The 14,878-nt window shown below is 42.0% G+C and overlaps 1 protein-coding gene across 5 annotated transcripts in view; it reads right to left on the reverse strand.

Moving 5' to 3' along the window:
* Nucleotides 1–3,275: 3,275 nt before the first annotated feature.
* LOC116985287 (thymidine phosphorylase) overlaps nucleotides 3,276–14,878 on the reverse strand; it is a 28,664-nt gene continuing 17,061 nt past the window's right edge. For all 5 annotated transcript variants that reach the window (XM_033039966.1, XM_033039967.1, XM_033039970.1 and 2 more), the window contains 8 exons: nucleotides 13,793–13,995; nucleotides 12,308–12,406; nucleotides 11,141–11,270; nucleotides 9,031–9,149; nucleotides 7,561–7,723; nucleotides 5,753–5,968; nucleotides 4,510–4,650; nucleotides 3,276–3,855 (listed from right to left, as the gene is read on the reverse strand). In XM_033039966.1, coding sequence (XP_032895857.1) covers nucleotides 3,686–3,855; nucleotides 4,510–4,650; nucleotides 5,753–5,968; nucleotides 7,561–7,723; nucleotides 9,031–9,149; nucleotides 11,141–11,270; nucleotides 12,308–12,406; nucleotides 13,793–13,995 — 1,241 coding nt within the window. In that variant the 3' untranslated portion in view covers nucleotides 3,276–3,685. The remainder of the gene's footprint in view (nucleotides 3,856–4,509; nucleotides 4,651–5,752; nucleotides 5,969–7,560; nucleotides 7,724–9,030; nucleotides 9,150–11,140; nucleotides 11,271–12,307; nucleotides 12,407–13,792; nucleotides 13,996–14,878) is intronic.

Below are 14,878 nucleotides of genomic sequence, written 5' to 3' on the forward strand. Positions count from 1 at the left end.
AGTTATTGTCTGAGGCAATAGCTAGGAGAAACAGTCAGAACCTTTTTACCAGGGTGGAAAAATCAAAAGACTAGAGGGCATAGCTTTAAGGTGAGAGGGGCAACGTTTAAAGGAGATGTGTGGGTGGTGGGTGCTGGATCAGGCTGCTAGGGGTGATGGTGGAGGCAGATGCCATAGTGACATTTAAAAGGCTTTTACTGTAGATAGGTAGCGAATACAAGGCTATGGATTATGTGTGGGCAGATGAGATGTCCAGCTGCGACACTTTAATTCATGTCTCCTTGGCGACTTGCAGTCTATTTTGTTTCTTGTTTTACTTTGAGTTAAAAGCAAAGTTGCATACTATGCTCTATTTTTTAATAAGGTAGACGAGTCTTATTCATGTACGTTAATGGTACTGGGAAAAAGTCAGCATTCAATGGCGAATCGTAAGAGTGAACAAAGAGATAAGAAAACCAGATGGATTGGTGTACGTAGGAGAACACTGGGGTACGAGTAACCTGAGATTGGAAAAATCAAAGTTCACATCATTTAATGAGCTCCCAAGTGGAATATGGGATATTGTTCTTCCAATTTGCATTTAGCCTCTCTGCAGTAAAAGAGAAAGCTGGGGACAGACAGGTTAGTGTGGGTGTGGAAAAGAGAGTCAAATTGACATGCATCTGGAATCTCAAGGTGGCCATTGCAGGGCGCAGTGTTCTTCAAAATGTTTGTTTAGTTTACACACATACCTAAAGGTGACCGGTACAATTTCCCAGAGAGCTGAATTGGCAACAAGTTCTCGTTCAAATTCACTTTTATTGTCACATGCACCAATTAAGGAACAGTGAAATTTGAGTTACCATACAGCCTTACTAAGTGAAAAGCAACAATAGGACGCTGGGGGGGGGGGGGTGACGGACGGAGATATGACACAGAGAAAAATCGCATCTGCATCGAGGTAAGTGACTGGAAAAAGTTTCCTACGATTCCCCCCGCAACCCACATAAAACAAACCAAGAAACACATAATCATACTTCTGACTTTCAGAAGGCTTTCGACAAGGTCCCACATAAGAGATTATTACGCAAACTTAAAGCACACGGTATTGGGGGTTCAATATTGATGTGGATAGAGAACTGGCTGGCAAACAGGAAGCAAAGAGTAGGAGTAAACAGGTCCTTTTCACAATGGCAGGCAGTGACTAGTGAGGTACCGCAAGGCTCAGTGCTGGGACCCCAGCTATTTACAATATATATTAATGATCTGGATGAGGGAATTGAATGCAACATCTTCAAGTTTGCGGATGACACGAAGCTGGGAGGCAGCGTTAGCTGTGAGGAGGATGCTAGGAGGCTGCAAGGTGACTTGGATAGGTTGGGTGAGTGGGCAAATGCATGGCAGATGCAGTATAATGTGGATAAATGTGAGGTTATCCACTTTGGTGGCAAAAACAGGAAAGTAGACCATTATCTGAATGGTGGCCGATTAGGAAAAGGGGAGATGCAACGAGACCAGGGTGTCATGGTACACCAGTCATTGAAAGTAGGCATGCAGGTGCAGCAGGCAGTGAAGAAAGCGAATGGTATGTTAGCATTCATATCCAAAGGATTTGACTATAGGAGCAGGGAGGTTCTACTGCAGTTGTACAGGGTCTTGGTGAGACCACACCTGGAGTATTGCATACAGTTTTGGTCTCCTAATCTGAGAAAAAACATTCTTGCCATAGAGGGAGTACAGAGAAGGTTCACCAGACTGATTCCTGGGATGTCAGGACTTTCATATGAAGAAAGACTGGATAGACTCGGCTAGTACTCGCTAGAATTTTGAAGACTGAGGGGGGATCTTATAGAAACGTACAAAATTCTTAAGGGGTTGGACAGGCTAGATGCAGGAAGATTGTTCCCGATGTTGGGGAAGTCCAAAACAAGGGGTCACAGTTTAAGGATAAGGGAGAAATCTTTTAGGACCGAGATGAGAAAAACATTTTTCACACAGAGAGTGGTGAATTTCTGGAATTCTCTGCCACAGAAAGTAGTTGAGGCCAGTTCATTGGCTATATTTAAGAGGGAGTTAGATGTGGCCCTTGTGGCTAAAGGGATCAGGGGGTATGGAGAGAAGGCAGGTACAGGATACTGAGTTGAATGATCAGCCATGATCATATTGAATGGTGGTGCAGGCTCGAAGGGCCGAATGGCATACACCTGCACCTAATTTCTATGTTTCTATGTTTCTAATAACATACTTAAAGTAATAAAAACAGAGAGGGGACTGACAGACTGTTGGCGAGGCAACCACCTCGGTGGCACCAACCGATGGATTAAGAATATGTACCATTCTGGTAAATCCTGAGTAAAATACATTCATACATGAATTACATATAAACTGTTGCATACTTCAATTCTATGGATATTAAACATGCCAAGGAGGGATGCAATGTAAAGAGCTTGTCAGGAGTATCACGAGGGTTACATTTAGAAGAGTCTGGCTGAAGGCTGGATCCAGAGGTCAAATGGTCACTAGAGATTACTCCCTCTAGCAGCTAAATGGACAGGATGGTTAAGGGGAGTGTCTTTTATATGCATGCACGCTCACCGTCAGAGACCTTCAGAGCTTCTTCACAGATAAGTCTACAAAACACAATCTTTTGATTAATAAATTCTTTATTGTTGATGAAAAAAGAAAAGGTACATCCAAACTTCTGACTCATTACTATAATCTTCATCGAACTCCAGCATATCGCTTTAAACATTAGAAAACTCTATTGTGTCTCTATTACACTTCGCATGGTCAAAGGGTAAACCTTCTCCATGCTGTTTCCAAACTAAACTAACAACTAAGCTTCTGCGCAAAAAACGTAGCCCCAAACACGCCCAAAATATACGTCATAAATCCCACCCACAATATAACGGGCAGTCTAAAATTTAAAGACACATGCCATCATCAATGACATGCAAAACAAGCCAAATGGCCACTACAGTCACTTCATGCAGAGAAAATTCATGTCGCTTGGAGCAATGCAGCAAGACATTTTATGACCTTGTGTATGTTGAAATAGTCAATCTTGGAATGACCCTCATCTGGAATTGCATGGGGCACTTCTTATTCCTGAATTACTGCAAATTTGTCATTTGTCTTGAAACATCAGTCCTTCAGCACATCCCCGAACATTGGATGTTGATCACTATATTGCTGTGTGCATGATGTTCAACTGCTATTTCTACAATGATGAGCAACCAACATTGACCTTCATGGAGAGAAATCTGCCATCTTTATTCATTCTACTCATGCAACTCGATTTATTTAACTCCAGGGACCCATTTACACACCACCAATATGTGAATAATTTGAGATATTAGATGTAGTAATTTGTACTGTATGCATGGAAAGAGTTGATGACCAATCAAGTTGATGCCAGTTTTCATAGCCTCCATTATTTTAAACACCATCACTCTGGTTTTTGGAGAATTGTCACAGTTGAAATTTAATAGCGTTTAGAAGGACAGGGCAATAGTAATTTAGCACAAGCAAAATGGGATTAATTGCCCACTATAAAAGTAGCTGATACTTAATTCCATTGTTTTCCTTATAAGGTGAAATCATTTGGATATTGCTTTTTTTGCACCCAAACCCAAGACAAATTTCCCCACCAAAGTTTTGTGTTACTTGCATCTGGATAATGCGTATCTTACCTATGAACCTCTTACTAAACTGGGCAGTTTTGCCTTTTCTCTCCCTGTGATTGGACCTGGATAATTTCAGTAACCAAGGGACCATATTCCACCTTTTCCCCAATGACGAGCGAGTGTTGGAGAAGAACTTTCTGGCTTTCATTGAGGGAGGGATCTTCAAAATGAATCCGAAGCCAAGGATCGCCTATAATATGAAATAGTTAAATTAATCATTGTGTTCTCTCCCCCGTCAGAAAAAGTGAATATCCATACAGCCTAAATCTTCAACTTTGTATCAATAACTGCACTTTAATATCACATCAACCCTTATCCTACATTTATACTCACTGCTGATATGAAATATACCGAATCCTACAATCCTACCCACACATGATTTGTCTTGTCATCTAGCCTAATATTTGATATGTCATCTGGCCTAATACAACAACCCTCTTTAATTCAATACATTTCAATTTCCCATTATTGTAAATATTGGACCGAAACCCGAAACAGTCAAACATACTTTAGCATCCCATCAATGCTTAATCCTATTGCCTAATATGGGCAATAGTACTCAATGCACTAATTTATATGTCCTACAATCCTCATAACTGGAGTTTTTTATAACACAATTAATCCAATTCCATTCTCCCTCTTTACTCTCCATGAACCTTTCACATCCCACCTAGTCTAGTCCCATTCTTCCTTTCAATATACATTCACTCTTGAATAAATCATCTTTAATACCACCATTTTTCTCATTATCCATTCCCTTTAATTTCCCACCAAGTGCTTCTTACATTTCCCTCTCTCTGAGCTGGTAATTTCCTTGGTGGAGCTTCGTGCAAAGCGCATTTACCTTTGTTAACCTGGTCGCCCACAATTTTCAGGAGTTCTATTCCAACAGTCCAGTTGACTGCTTGATCGGGTTGGGTGCGGCCTGCTCCCAGTTCATGCAATACCTTGGCTAATGGCAAAGAATGAATTGCCTGCACAACCCCTGGAAGAGTGAGCAAAATTAGAGTCAATTGCATTCTGTGGATTGGAGGATGCCAAGAATGGGCTGAGTGGGGAATTAGAGCAGTGAAACACACCACCGGATTATGATTAAGAAGGAACTGCAGATGCTGGAAAATCGAAGGTAGACAAAAATGCTGGAGAAACTCAGCGGGTGAGGCAGCATCTATGGAGCGAAGGAAATAGGCAACGTTTCGGATTTGAAGAAGGGTTTCGACCCGAAACGTTGCCTATTTCCTTTGCTCCATAGATGCTGCCCCACCCGCTGAGTTTCTCCAGCATTTTTGTCTACCGGATTATGATTGATTATTTTAATCAGACAAATCTTCCTTTAAGGGGCTCCTGTTACCTCCAACATCCCAAAAATATGCCGGAAGCATCCATAAATTACAGGTGTATAATTAACTGACAAAAGGATCAAAGGGGGCTTGATGGGCACATGATAGAAGGTGTTGCAGGGGTATGGGAAAACAAGGAGAGGTACATGCAACAGATGGCATTGCTCCTCTTGGAGCTGGCATGGACACGAAGGGCTGAATACGTTTCTGTGAACTGCATGTTTAAAGCCTCTGACAAACAGGATTTCTAGATGTAATTGTTTCTGGATTTCTAATTGTTAGATGAATTGAATTGAAAATGTTTCTGTTGAATTTTATCATGGGATTCAAGATTTTTTTTTAACTTGAAGTTTCTATGTCTTTCTCACTGTGTCACAACTGATCAAAACTCAATAAATGTCCGTGAGAATCTGTTAACTATTGTGTCATGGAAGGAATATTAATGATGATAAACCCAGCCATCCCATGATTTTCTCCTTTAGCCAGTTTCCAGGTAATGACTGCTGGGGGTGTGATGCAGGAATAACAGTTGATGAATAAAAGAACAGAACTTCCTCTGATCACCATTTCCTGGCAGCAGAAGGCAAACACTCCCCCCCCCCCCCTTCCCCCCACGCCCACCCATGCCTTACTTCATGTAAGGAGGGACAGAGCGGGAAGACCCTCACATCTTACAGCTCTTCCTTTGCTAATCATGTTGAATGATTAGGTTTACCTATAATGTTCTAATACAATGAAACATTATACCTCCTGCTTCAGCTTTCAGTTCTTCCTGTTTAACTGCACGTTTCAGTACGTCCTTCCCCGCACACAAAGCCTTGGCTAAGTTAGCAGTCACTCCCTGTGCCACCAGCATGTCCTGGAACTTGGCCAAAGCACAGCCATTCTGCAATGTATCCTTGATGTTGCTCTCCCCGGCCTTAAAGCTTCCAGCCTTGCCACACATATGGAGTAGGTGGCCTCCTATTGTACACAGAAGGAACTGTCAGCATTAAGCAATCTCAGATGCATGTGCACATTTGAACCTGCCTGTGCGGCTGTAGGCACTTTTTTTAAAATCTGGTTGGTGTGTCATGTTGGCAAAGTCTCCACTTTCTGATCTAACATGTTGAGACATTTCGAAGTCAACCACATTGCATGATCCTGGAGTAACATGCAAGGACAGGCATACTGATTGGGGATGATCAGCCATGATCACATTGAATGGCGGTGCTGGCTCGAAGGGCCAAATGGCCTACTCCTGCACCTATTGTCTATTGACAGCAGAAATTCTTCTGGTACAAGAGACAGAAGTTTTCACATTGGTGCTGCTGATAAAGCTGCAGCTTTACATTGCCAGGGACCCAAGATCCAGGTTCAATCCTGACCTCATTGCTGTCCGTGCAGAGTTTGCATAGGTTCCCTTTGACCGTGTCGGTTTCCTCCGGGTGATCCGGTTTCCTCCGACAGCCCAACTGCATGCAGGTTTGTAGGTTAATTGGCCTCCGTAAATTGCCCTTTGAGTGTAGGGAGTGCATGTGAAAATGGGATAACATAGAACTCGTGTGAACAGATGATCAGTGGTCGGTGTGGACTCAGTGCAACAATGGGCCTATTTCAATACTGCATCTCCAAAAATAAAAACAAGCTAAAATTATGTTTACCACCAATGGTCGAACATTTCAATTTTATATGTATTAACTGAATGTTAAATTCCATAATTGGCATGTTGGGATTTTAAATAATATCTTCAGACCAATAAGGCCTCTGGTTTATTAGTTCAGTACCCCAACTGTGGGTGGTGCGGTGTTAAGGTCCATCACACAAAGCCTTGCCTGAGCCGTGCAGTTCTTTAGCACTCACAAATGCTCTGAGTCATGGGAATACTTAAAATGTCCACCGTCCCATAAAAAGTAGCACCTCCCAAAAAAGTGGGAATCTTCAGCAAATTAGCTCCTCTGGAACTCAGCAAAATTAAGGCCTGCTACAACTATATTAATAAGGCATGGACCAGTGCGCACATCATAGCCAGGTACACGTCTCATTCCTTTGACTTGGTTTTACGCTAGGCAGCCCCATTAACTGCTGTCCAATCTTCCAAACCTTGGCCAGTGCTTTTAGACCAAATCCACACTGTCACCACCAAATCTGATCAATCTGGAGCTTTCAAATGTGGTTCCCACTTGTTTTTAAGCTACTAAATAAAAGTTTCACTTGCTGGTCCTTCTCCTGCTATAACACATGACATTAATGCAAGCACATTCCCAAACTGGGCTCAGGTTTCCATTAAATGTGGGCAGGATTTTTGGAGTAGATACATGTCAATTTGAGCAACCAATTAAAGAATCGACAAAACATGACAAAGATTGTTAGAGCTTTTACCTACAGGATGCTGCACGTGTCAACAATTAACAAAAAATAACTAATATTAATCCACTAATGACTTTGAAAATAAACTGGATCTGCACAGAAGAAGACTGTTTGTCCAAATAGCACCTCCAAGCTTGTTTGTGTGCTTGGTTACCCAAGCTGCCCATTACTTAAGCACTTGGCCCAATTCTGGGCCAGGCACTAACCTAAACAGGTGACCAGTCCCTCTAAGTCCTTGGGTCCCTTGCCTTTCAGGCATTCAATGGATTCGATGACTTCCAGTGAATTCCCAATATTTCTGCCGATAGGATTGTCCATCTTGGAAAGAGCAGCAGCTGTCCGAATGCCTAAGCGATTACCAACATCAACCTGAAGGTTACAAAAAAAAATGGACCTGTTATTGGTGCTCTCCCAACAAAGGAACTAATATGGAACATTAAAAAAATACAGCACAGGAACGACCCTCTGGCCAACATTGTCTGTACTGAACTAGATGCCAAAATGAACTATTCTCGTCTGCCTGCATGCAAGTCATATTTCTCCATTCCTTGCACAACCATGTGCCTATCTAAAAGTCTCTTAAAACTGTTGCATATGTTTCCACCACCACTGCGGGCAGCACAGCTCTGGGCAAAAACTTGTCCCATACATCTCCTTTAAACTCTCCCCCTCTGGCTTTAAAGCAATGCCTTCTAGTATTTGACATAATTACCCTAAGAAGAATGTTCTTACTGTTTACCCTATCTATGCCTCTCATCATTTTATATACCTATCAACCCGAGCCTAATCCTTTGATGCTCCAGAGAAAACAATCCAAGTTTGTCCAACCTCTCCTTCATGTTAATGCTCTTTAGTCCAGGCAACATCCTGGTAAACCTCTTCTCCATTCTCTTTAAAGGGCAACAAAAACCGCACACAATATTCCAAACCAAAATTTTATAAAACTGCAATACAATTTACTGATTCTTATATTCAATGCCCCGACTGATAAAGGCAAGCAAGCATTCCATATGCCTTCTTTACCTCTCTATCACTCTATTACTATATTGGGAAATTATGGGGTCAGGTGGAGAAATTCTATTTACGGGGAAGAAAAAGACAGGAAACCTTGGAGTTCCCTGCTACATGACAAGAATAAATTTATCTCTGTGGCTCTTGACTGAAATTGCAAAATCTCCATCACTAGGATCCTGTATCAAAAATACAGGCAACCTATGAGTCTTACAAATATGAAGCTTAAAACTTAGTATTCAGTTCCTACAATTCTCCAGGTTCTGCTTAATCTAGCCTTGAATTTACTTTTCCACTCCTTATCTTCTACATTTCCACCTCTTCTAAAGTGGAAAGCCCGTTGGTAACACAAAGAATCTTTCAACTGTGTGGCAAAGGAATGACTCTTGGTTCCTCTCACTTCCTTTCTGCAGTGTGGTGAAGATGGTTTAGGTTATGACAAGGAGAGGACATTATTGTGATGTCTGCCACTGGTGGTCATGCCTATAATTCAATGCAGAACCACACAATAAATAATCTCACCATATACCACTACTTTCATTCAGTCAACGGTATCACAATCACTAAACATCAAAATAAACATGGATTGAATCATCTCACAGCATCAACTTCAGTTCCTTCCTATTACTTCTGATTGGACTGCTGTCCATTTCCTGCCTACTGACCAAATATTGTGCCAGCTCTCTGGCATCATTGATGTCCTTGTACAAAGCTCCTTCTCCAAATTTCACATCCAGAATGAGGGCAGCCAGGGACTCCGCTCCTTTCTTCGATATTATGGAACCTGAAAATCAGACAATGCATATTAACAGAATCCTTTAATTGAGGAATGGTGAGGAGATATTGAGCTGCCGTCTTGCTCTGCCTCTCTTATATGAATGAAAAAGTTTATGTAGATTTTTACTTCATAAAATATTTGAAAAACTTTAAGGGGCTGTCCCACTTGGGCGACCTAATTGGCGAGTTTAGAAGAGTTTGTAAAAATGACATGTTGAAGACCTCCTTCGACTATGTAGAAGACCTCCTTCGACTATGTTGAAGACTAGCTTCGACTAGTTACGACTAGCTACGACTAACTTCGGGAAAATTGGACACCGAATAGTGGAGTGTGAAGACGACCTCCTTCGATCTCCTTCGACCTCCCTTCGACTATGAGGAAGACTATCTACGACTACCCTGACCTTTTTTTTACTCGCGGGCATTTTTTAACATATTGAAAAAACCGCCACGACCTAGCTGAGGCCTCGCATATGAGGAGACCACTCTCGAGCATGAAGGGGAGTTAAGGGCCTGTTCCACTTGGGCGACTTAATCCGCGAGTTTGCCCTCAACTCATACTCGCAGCATGGTCGACACGAGGTCGTGGGAGGTCTTCGTAACTCTCCTTCATGCTCGGGAATGGTCTCCGCATACTCGAGGCCTCAGCTAGGTCGCGCCGTTTTTTTCAATATGTTAAAAAATGCCCGCGACTAGAAAAAGGTCACCATGGAAAAAAATCGATATTTTTTTTACTCGTAGGTTTAGTCGTAGTAGGTCGAAGTAGGTCATAGTAGGTTGGCATGTTAGTTGTAGGTAATCGAGGGTAGTCGAAGGCAGTCGAAGGTAGTCATAGTCATCATCATAGTCGAAGGGAGGTCGAAAGGAGGTCGAAGGAGATCGAAGGAGGTCGTCTTCACTCTCCACTATTCGGTGTCCAATTTTCCTGAAGTAAGTCGTAGCTAGTCATAGCTAGTCGAAGCTGGTCTTCAACATAGTCGAAGGAGGTCGAAGGAGGTCTTCTACATAGTCGAAGGAGGTCTTTAACATGTCATTTTTTCAAACTCTTCTAAACTCGCCAAATAGGTTGCCCAAGTGGGACAGCCTCTTTACGAAGACCTCCTGCGACCTCGTGTCGACCATGCTGCGAGTATGAGTCGAGGGTAAACTTGCCAGAACTCACGGATTAGGTCGCCCAAGTGGGATAGGCCCTTGTCAAATGAAACAAAATGGTGGCTATAAAACATGTTGGGAAAGTCAAATTAAATGGCAACTCTTGTTCCTATAAATAAGTTGCATGAGATTCCAGCAAAATAATTCTGTTCTTAAATCAGGCAATGATGTTCCCCAGGGTCCACTCGGATGGGCAGGTGCAGTTAAGTGAGTGTCCAGGACTTTTACTTTGGGAAGCTTGCATGAGTGGCTGCAGCCTCCTGGTTCCTTCAGTTATGGGCCAAAAACATCACACCATATCTTTTAGTTCTTACGCCAGATTATTGGCAGATTATTTCATGAACCAGTTGGCTGGATTCTGTCAATTACAACCAGTGATTATCAACTTCTGTCAGTGCTCCACTAACCAGCTGCCCGAGTTCCACTAATTCACTGTCCACTAACCTGCTGTAAGAGCTACACTATCCTACTGTCAACGATTGATCAATCTGCTGTCAGTAATCCAGTGGTCACCCGCTTGAGATCCATTACTCTAGTCAATGATCTACTGAAATATTATCATTGATCCATTTGACTGTTGCATTGATCCAGTAACCCACTGCCAGAGTTCTACTAATTCACTGTTGATGGTTCACAGGCTACCAGTGATCCATTAACCTGCTGTCTGTGATTCACAAACCACTTCCACTCAGAAGGCTGGATGTTCAATTAAGCTGTCATGAATGTTGGTAATCCATTAACCCACTTTTAGTGATGCAACATGTTGTCAAAGTTCCAATAACCCACTGTCGGTCATTCACCAACTTGCTGTCAGTTTCAGGAAACAGTTCTCGCAGTGCTACTAACCTGCTATTAAGGGCAAACTATCCACCGTCGATGTTACATCCCTGATACTGTACAACTTCTTATCGGCCGGGACCAAATCTGCTGTTTGCCCAATAATGCAACATCCAACTGTAGCCAAGATCTGTTTCACCTAAAGAGCAAAATCCATCAATTGTCAAAAACAAGGGGGCAGATTATTATCTCAATGGGGTTAGGTTAGGTAAGGGGGAGGTGCAGCGAGACCTGGGCGTCTTTGTACACCGGTCACTGAAAGTTGGCTTACAGGTACAGCAGGCAGTGAAGAAAGCTAATGGAATGGTGGCCTTCATAACAAGAGGATTTCAGTATAGGAGTAAAGAGGTTCTTCTGCAGTTGTATAGGGCTCTGGTGAGACCACATCTGAAGTATTGTGTACAGTTTTGGTCTCCTAATATGAGGAAGGACATCCTTGTGATTGAGGCAGTGCATCGTAGGATCACGAGATTGATCCCTGGGATGGCGGGACTGTCATATGAGGAAAGATTGAAAAGACTAGGCTTGTATTCACTGGAGTTTAAAAGGATGAGGGGATATTTTATAGAAACATATAAAATTATAAAAGGACTGGACAAGCTAGATGCAGGAAAAATGTTCCCAATGTTGGGCGAGTCCAGAACCAGGGGCCACAGTCTTAGAATAAAGGGGAGGTCATTTAAGACTGAGGTGAGAAAAAACTTTTTCACCCAGAGAGTTGTGAATTTATGGAATTCCCTACCACAGAGGGCAGTGGAGGCCAAATCACTGGATGGATTTAAGAGAGAATTGGATAGAGCTCTAGGGGCTAGTGGAGTCAAGGGATATGGGGAGAAGGCAGGCACGGGTTATTGATAGGGGACGATCAGCCATGATCACAATGAATGTTGGTAATCGAAGGGCCGAATGGCCTCCTCCTGCACCTATTTTCTATGTTTTTATGTTTCTATGCTTCACACTAACTATACTTGTGATTTCTGTGATAATCATAAGCATCAAATTCATAAGTCAGATGTTGTATTGTTTGCTCCTGAAATGGTTCTCGCAAGAGTATTACTTACCAGATTAATCCCATGAATATATTTCCCATTACTGATGTCAAATGACTCCAACATGCAATTATGTGGCTCGTTGGTAATTCACAGCAAAAACTAAACCTTGACAAACATTCCTTACCTCCTCTGGGCTCTTGTTAATGTTGAATCCTGGGATAGATTCTAGTTTGTCCAGTGTACCTCCAGTGTGTCCCAGTCCCCTGCCACTGATCATTGGAACCTGCAGAGCAGCAACATTCATTGCACATTTAGACCTTGCAGTTCAAAAGCAATTTTCACAACGTTGAGATGCCACAGTGCGTCACTTTGTCATAATTAGCACTGTCTTGAATCAGAAAACTCAACAAATTTTACAGATGGGTAATTTTTGATTTAAGGTCTAAGAAATGAGCATACAAATTAATACAGGGGAAATTAGTGATACTGAAGATATTGAGTCTCAGGATCTGATGATCTGCATACTGGGTTTTGAAGGAAGCACCTATTGAGATGGCAGATGCTCTGATTCAGATCTTTCATAATTCCATCTTGTAGAACGGCTCCCGCAGATTGGAGCCTACTATAAAAATGGAGGGAAATAAAAAATTGGGAACTATGGACAGTTTTGCCTGACATTAGTAGGTGGGAAAATGATGGAATCTGTTATTCAGGAAGTGGTTTGCAGAATCCTTGGAAAATAATATAGCATGGGGTAGATTCAACTTGAATCAATGAAAGGAAAATCCGTTACCATTTCTGGACCTTCAACCAGCAGAAAAGATAATGATGAATCATTGGCTTTGATGTAACTAGATTTTCAGAGAGCCTAGCCTACCAGACTAAAGAGTAATATTTAAAATTAGAGTGTATGGCACTGGAAATAACATACTGGCATGGGTTGAGGATTGGTTGATAAACAAAATACAGAGTAGGAATATGTGAGTCGTATTCAGGTTGAGGGGTCTGACCAGTAAGTGTCAAAAGGATTAGTATTGGGACTTACTTGTTCCAAATCTATGTGAACAGAAAACAGATCAATTTTCTTCTCTTTGCATCATTGTCGACAGTTCCCTCTCACCTGTTGAGGCTTCCTACCACTTCTTTTGAAATCTGCCAATATTTCTTCTCTCCAAATCTGTTACCTTGACTCATTTGCTCTAATAAACTATGAGGCATCTTCATCCACCCCTTTCTCTGCAAAGTTATATTTTGTTACCTCCCAAATCAGGATCCAGCTGATTTACTTCCATATTTACACTTTTCCAACCAATCTCCCTGGTTCACCACAGAATAGGTAAATAAAATGTACAACTGACATTGCATATAGCTCACAGCCACTCCTCATCCTTACCAACCTCTCAGCAGCCTTTGGTGGATTTATTTCACGTGTTCAATACATTTCATGTTGCCTAGCTGAGATAGTACTCTATCCCTCTCATTAGTCACTGTTTGACAGTATCAGACACTTTGCAAGCTTGTCACTGAGCTGCCAACTTTCTCTATATTCCATTTCTGTTCAGTTACACCCCTTCCTCGTCTCATTTCATCTGCTGCCAAAACCCACATCCATATTTCAGTTACCCCCAGGCTCAGTTACTCCTGTTGTCAACCACTTCTGTGTCCGTACCTTGCAACCACAGGCAGCCAGGGCTGGTGCCAGAATAAGGCTGACCTTGTCACCAACTCCTCCTGTGGAATGTTTATCAACCATGGTACTAGACCACTCCTTTGGCCATTCCAGGACAACCCCAGATATTTTCATCTCTTGGGTCAGATTCACAGTCTCCTCCAGTGTCATTCCCTGCAGGCGAATTGCCATTAGCATAGCACCTGAAAAAGAAAATTGTGAGAACTAGTTAAGGGCAACCCAATAACCTTGTATAATGATGGCAAATCAGTTTCACTTGGAATGGTGTGATGTTAGTTTTGTTCAATATCATGACCACAAGACTATCAAAGACGTTACAGATGAATATGGCAGTCAGTTTTGTGAAACACCCGAATGTTCAATGTCTCTACCAACTCTAGTGAATGATTGAGAGAAGGCTAATCACAACAGTATTAAGCAGGAGCTAGGAAGAGTAGATTGAGAGCAGGTGTTGGTTTAAATAGAAGATGCACACAAAATGCTGCTTTTTGTGTCTATCTTCAGTTCTGCAGTTTCTTCTGACACATTTCATCCGTTCCACTGATAACAGGTGTTATTGGATAAATCGACATCTGACTGTGAGAGTCATTTAAAGGACAGCTAGTCAAAATTCAAGACCAACATGTTCCTAAGAGGGAGAAAAAGAAAGGTTGATGTAGTTTGGGAACCTTGGATGAAAAAAGATGTTGCAGATTTAGTCAAAAGAAAAAGGAAGTAAATCTGTTTAGGAAGCTGAGATTGGAGACGGCCCTTGAAGAATACAAAGGAGGCGGGAAAGTACTTAAAAGGGGAATCAGGAGGGTTAAAAGACCATGGAGCATCCATGGCGAGAAGGATTAAGGAGAATCCCAAGGCACACGGGATTCATGGAGACTTTATTGACTGAATTAGATAAAATTGTCTTGGCCCTGGAAGACAGAGGCTAGTGGCTGAGAGGTGTTGTTCCTACTAGAGGTCGGTGACCATTGGGATTCCACAACAATCAGGGCTGAGACCTTAGTTGTTTATGAATTTAATGAATGATTTGGATGAAAAGGGATTTGTGATTTTTTTTATTGCACAGAG

This window comes from Amblyraja radiata, chromosome 21, assembly GCF_010909765.2.
Source record: "Amblyraja radiata isolate CabotCenter1 chromosome 21, sAmbRad1.1.pri, whole genome shotgun sequence".
NCBI lineage: Eukaryota > Metazoa > Chordata > Chondrichthyes > Rajiformes > Rajidae > Amblyraja > Amblyraja radiata.